Below are 6,000 nucleotides of genomic sequence, written 5' to 3'. Positions count from 1 at the left end.
CTGGTCCTGTCAATCAAAGTGAAAAGGGCGCGGCAGGTGCAGAAAGGAGGAGCCTCTAGGTAAAAAGGCAACACCCTTGTTACTCCTGGAGGTTCATTTGCATATAATAAAACATAATTATCTCAGCAGTGCGGGCACATATCAACATGGGACAAACACAGATGTCTTCAGCTGCCAAGCGCACATGTACCAGGTCAGCCGGTGTCACAGGTACCAATCTGCTGACAGATGCCCTTTATCCTTGTGATTCCATCTGATAGGACGAGGGCAGTCTGAGCTCTAGATCTATGAAGTACCAGATTACAGCTTTATACAGGGATTACCGCTGTGACCTGTAACTGTCTATAGTGGTAATATGAAATTGTGACATGTTTTGACCTGAAACATGGAGGAGCTGCCTTGATACACTTTATCTCCTCCAGTGTTTCCTCTTCTTATCTCCAGTAATTGTATTTTACATGGGATTTTCTATGATTTTACATCGGTTCATCTTCTTTCCATTCAGGTTCCTACAATATAGGATCTGGCTCAGCGTATATCTCCTATATAAGATCATTCTCCTGATTGACCCATCAAGGATGGATAGGGATGGGGACAAGATGGCAGAGAGTGTAATAAATCTCACCCTAGAGATCCTCCTCTGGCTTACTGGAGAGGTGAGAGATTCTGATGATGTCACATTACATCATCTTCTCTATGTTTCTAACAGATGGACATGACTGGAGAGGTGAGGGACTCTGGAGATGTATGGAGTGATATTTATTACTGCGTCTCTCCATAATCAGGAATACATAGTAATGAAGAAGACCTCTATTGAGCATTGTCAGGCCCCGGCATCTGAAGGATGGGGAGGAATCCTGAGCCCAATATCCAGGCCGACACCTCACATCCCGATACATGAGAAAGTCAACAAAGAGAGGATCCTAGAACTCGCCAACAAGATTATTGAGCTGCTGACTGGAGAGGTGACATCGCTGGGAATGCCGGGACATTATACAGTAACACTATGAAGGGATCTGGGCGATGACTTTATCATTCTGTTGTCAGGTTCCTATAAGGTGTCAGGATGTCGCCGTCTATTTCTCCATGGACGAGTCTGAATATTTAGAAGGACACAAAGATCTGTACAAGAACATCATGATGGAGGATCACCAGCCACCAAGTAAAAGACATGACTAAATACACACATCCTCTCACTAGTTATATGTAAGAAATTAATTGTCACCGTTTGTTTTTCCTGCAGTTAAAGAAGAAAGAACAACTCCCAGTCCTCTTCTTCTACATGATGAGAGATGTCCCAGTCCTCTTCTTCTACATGATGAGAGATGTCACAGTCCTCTTCTTCTACATGATGGTTCGGAAGAACATCAAAGCATTTCATATGATGATCAGATAGATGGAAATAAGGTCTCATGAAAGGTTCCCTATGATCTGTAGAAGTGCTGTGAAGATCTATTGTTCAGTCTTGTTTTATAAACCAGTATTATATGTTTTATCCTTGTATAATGAGAAAGGTAGAGATGGCAGGATTACAGCTAACTATAGACCTTACATGTCACCTGAATCTTCTCAGAGTTTTCTGGCCAGTAGAGTCTGCTTGTTGAAATAAGGAACCAACTAGATGCATATACAGTTGCAAGAAAAAGTATGTGAACCCTTTGGAATGATATGGATTTCTGCACAAATTGGTCATAAAATGTGATCTGATCTTCATCTAAGTCACAACAATAGACAATCACAGTCTGCTTAAACTAATAACACACAAAGAATTAAATGTTACCATGTTTTTATTGAACACACCATGTAAACATTCACAGTGCAGGTGGAAAAAGTTTGTGAACCCTTGGATTTAATAACTGGTTGAACCTCCTTTGGCAGCAATAACTTCATCCAAACGTTTCCTGTAGTTGCAGATCAGACGTGCACAACGGTCAGGAGTAATTCTTGACCATTCCTCTTTACAGAACTGTTTCAGTTCAGCAATATTCTTGGGATGTCTGGTGTGAATCGCTTTCTTGAGGTCATGCCACAGCATCTCAATCGGGTTGAGGTCAGGACTCTGACTGGGCCACTCCAGAAGGCATATTTTCTTCTGTTTAAGCCATTCTGTTGTTGATTTACTTCTATGCTTTGGGTTGTTGTCCTGTTGCAGCACCCATCTTCTGTTGAGCTTCAGATGGTGGACAGATGGCCTTAAGTTCTCCTGCAAAATGTCTTGATAAACTTGGGAATACATTGTTCCTTCGATTATAGCAATCCGTCCAGGCCCTGACGCAGCAAAGCAGCCCCAAACCATGATGCCCCCACCACCATACTTCACATTTGGGATAAGGTTTTGATGTTGGTGTGCTGTGCCTCTTTTTCTCCACACATAGTGTTGTGTGTTTCTTCCAAACAACTCAACTTTGGTTTCATCTGTCCACAGAATATTTTGCCAGTACTGCTGTGGAACATCCAGGTGCTTTTGTGCAAACTGTAAACGTACAGCAGTGGCTTCCTCTGTGGTATCCTCCCATGAAATTTATTCTTGTTTTGTGTTTTACGTATCGTAGATTCGCTAACAGGGATGTTAGCATATGCCAGAGACTTTTGTAAGTCTTTAGCTGACACTCTAGGATTCTTCTTCACCTCATTGAGCAGTCTGCGCTGTGCTCTTGCAGTCATCTTTACAGGACGACCACTCCTAGGGAGAGTAGCAGCAGTGCTGAACTTTCTCCATTTATAGACAATTTGTCTTACTATGGACTGATGAACAGCAAGGCTTTTGGATATACTTTTTATAACCCTTTCCAGCTTTATGCAAGTCAATAATTCTTAATCGTAGGTCTTCTGAGAGCTCTTTTGTGCGAGGCATCATTCACATCAGGCAATGCTTCTTGTAAACAGCAAACCCAGAACCGATGTGTTTTTTATAGGGCAGGGCAGCTGTAACCAACACCTCCAATCTCATCTCATTGATTGGACTCCAGTTGGCTGACACCTCACTCCAATTAGCTCTTGGAGATGTAATTAGTCTAGGGGTTCACATACTTTTTCCACCTGCACTGTGAATGTTTACATGGTGTGTTCAAAAAAACATGGTAACATTTTATTTTCTGTGTGTTATTAGTTTAAGCAGACTGTGATTGTCTATTGTTGTGACTTAGATGAAGATCAGATCACATTATATGACCAATTTGTACAGAAATCCATATCATTCCGAAGGGTTCACATACTTTTTCTTGCAACTGTATACAGGAGACCTGCAGATTTTGGGTCAGACAATGAAACATGGCACATGTAGATCCACTGTGTTTCTTGAACAGATTTGACATGGTTCTGCTCCAAAGTGTGTTATATAAGTGACCCCCTTCCCTCCACTTTATCCCCTGTACAGGATCAGGACTTTGTTGCAGGGGAACCACTAGGCTGCTGCTTGAAGTAGTTTCTGTACAAGTGACTGGTGACCCACGGGGTCAGGAAAGGCACAATATATGCAGTCTGATAAATGGTCCGTTGTCAGGGCAAGCAGCTCAGGATCATAACGGAGATCAGGCAAGGGTCAGGTCAGACAGAAAAGGGTCCAATCTAGAAGTCAGGCAGAAGTCTGTACACAGAACAAGCTTTGCATGAAACTAGCATACTAGAACCTATTGATCAGGCTCCTTTCCATGGCTTGTAGAGATCAGAGTGCGTGTATGCCAGCCCTATAAGAGCCAGAGATAGTGTGTGCACACATGACCTATGGGCAGAGAAGGTCATTATCGGCAGGAAGCAGGCCTCAGCTTGTGTGGGAGGACAGTGTTTTTCCAGCAGCCGGGACCACTGGGAAGGGAGAGAGGGATGTCTGTGGGACTGGACCACTGGAGCCCTAAAGCTATGGAGCAGGTAAACCAGGCAGCAGGCGTGCCCACCAGCAGGAAGGAGAGGAGCTATAGGCATGGACCGCTGCCATAGCAGATAACTCTGCTGTCATTTCATCACTTTTTGTCATTGTAATTAATGATCTTTTCTGGTCACATCAAACATTCCACACGACTTCTCCATCAGTCTGCTGACTTTTACAATTTCTGTTTCTCAGCTTTTAAATCTGGGTAAAGATCTGACCAATATTAAGGCTGAAGATACATATGTGAGGGGTGATGAGCAGATCATAGAGGACATTCCCACCGATAACCACCCAGGTGAGTAGTAACCACTACATAAAGCAGAGAAGACTCACAGATTCTGCTCCTTCACTGGCTACTGATGACTCCTTGTATAGTCAGGTAGCGGTGGCAGTTTGGGGGTCACATATTGTACTTTCTGACAGGTTTTCCATTATTAGCACACAATTGTTACCGATACCAAGTGTCCCACAGTATTGATCAGAAGGTTGGGGTTATCACCCGTTCTTCTAACTTCTATGAACCTTCTTTCCTTAGTACTTAGAGGATTTACTGACACTTCAGAATTTTTGGAAATAGGTAAAGCCTTATGGTAGAGCCGAAATAAAAAGAGCCACCAATGAACAGTAGCAGCTGCCTGTCTGACCATAAAGATTTCACAATGTTCTGCCCTAAAGAAGTTATCATAGGAGGAAAAATCCCCAGTGGTCAGTGACCGCTTGCCGGCCATTCTGCTGACCCCTTCCTGCTAAAGACTTCAATGCTATACCCCACTCTCCCCAGGGGCTCTGACCAATCCCAGTATATGGGGCCCCAAAATATCTCATGGCAGCTGTTAAGTGGTCCCTTGTTGACACCTCAGAGAACAGTCACAGTCCTGGTCTGACAACATATAGGATTATTGTATGTGCAGAGGGGTTTTATAGGGGAGCAGTTCTCTATTTGCCTTACACCGTGTGTTATCGGGTTCTAGACACAAATTGTAAACCCGGTGGTGTCCTAGTATCACACCCAAACAGGGAGGGGGGGAATTGTGTAATCAATATTAGAGCCACCTATAGACTGTATCTAGTAGTTCAAAAAGAAATAAATTCTTCTCTGAATGTTGGTTTGCAGGAAAAATGTATTTTCACTGGAATAATAAAAGTTTTTCGATGCAAAATTTTTAATAATGGTCACTCTGACCATTATTAAAAATCCATTAAAGGGAACCTGTCATCAGAAGTGGCCTATTTATTTATTGTATTCATGTTCTGCATTTATATAGCGCTACTATAGTCAGCAGGGCTATACAGACATTAGGATCACACTGTCCCCAATGGGACTCACAGTCTAAGTTCCCTATCAGTATGTCTTTTGGAGTGTGTTATTGACCTATTTACATGTCCCCATTGTTCAAGCTGCCGGCTTTCAGAAACAGTTTTGTTAAATTTGACAATCAGGTTGTTTCACAAATAATAATACATGAGGATTGAGGAGAGATAAACTATTGGCTTACAGAAAAAACTCCTAAAGCATAACTTTTAATATTAACATTCAAATATTCAAAAATAACCTCCACAGAAATTAAATTAGGTAATAATGCCCACAAAACAGTGTAGCTGGATATCAGAAATCTGGTAGGAGGGTCTAATGCTGGGCATGTATATATAACATGTAATAAACAGTGTGGGCCACGGTAGTACATTTTACTCACGGTTCCTATGGTATAAGGGAAAACGCCCACCAGAGTTTTGTCACCATTGGCGATACGGTCTGGAGATGAACTGTCCCTGGCTGTCCCTTCCAGGCTATCCCTGCCTGAAAGTTGAGCACCCGCCCCAAAAGGGGCGACACCACTTATTGGTGGCTAAACCCTGAAAAAAGCCCTAGCAGACCCTCAAGTGCTTGTAATAAATGGTCCCAACGTGTTTCCCTGTTGCAGATGATCAGCGGTTCATCAGGGGACAGAAACAGCAGATATGAAGGAGATGATGGCAGCCTGGATGATGTGGGCGTGAAGATATTAAAAGTTTGCCTCCCTATATACAGGTAAGTTTGAGATTGGAATACCCACGCTGGAGGCCGGAAGTGACGGAGTTTGTTGCTCCGCCTCACTTCCAGTCTCGTGGAGTGAAAGTTGCGTTCCAAAGTT

General features: G+C 43.0%; 2 protein-coding genes across 2 annotated transcripts in view; both read left to right on the top strand.

Moving 5' to 3' along the window:
• Positions 1-1,115: 1,115 nt before the first annotated feature.
• LOC122934030 (zinc finger protein OZF-like) overlaps positions 1,116-6,000 on the top strand; it is a 50,062-nt gene continuing 45,177 nt past the window's right edge. The window contains exons 1-3 of the mRNA XM_044289171.1: positions 1,116-1,162; positions 1,244-1,407; positions 4,061-4,163. Of these exons, the coding sequence (XP_044145106.1) occupies positions 1,138-1,162; positions 1,244-1,407; positions 4,061-4,163 (292 nt within the window). The 5' untranslated portion in view covers positions 1,116-1,137. The remainder of the gene's footprint in view (positions 1,163-1,243; positions 1,408-4,060; positions 4,164-6,000) is intronic.
• LOC122934017 (gastrula zinc finger protein XlCGF26.1-like) overlaps positions 3,801-6,000 on the top strand; it is a 323,260-nt gene continuing 321,060 nt past the window's right edge. The window contains exon 1 of the mRNA XM_044289146.1: positions 3,801-4,163. The gene's annotated coding sequence lies outside the window, so the exon portion shown is untranslated. The remainder of the gene's footprint in view (positions 4,164-6,000) is intronic.

This window comes from Bufo gargarizans, chromosome 4 (genome assembly GCF_014858855.1).
Source record: "Bufo gargarizans isolate SCDJY-AF-19 chromosome 4, ASM1485885v1, whole genome shotgun sequence".
Taxonomy (NCBI): Eukaryota; Metazoa; Chordata; class Amphibia; order Anura; family Bufonidae; genus Bufo; species Bufo gargarizans.
This window is presented reverse-complemented; position numbering and strand designations above follow the sequence as displayed.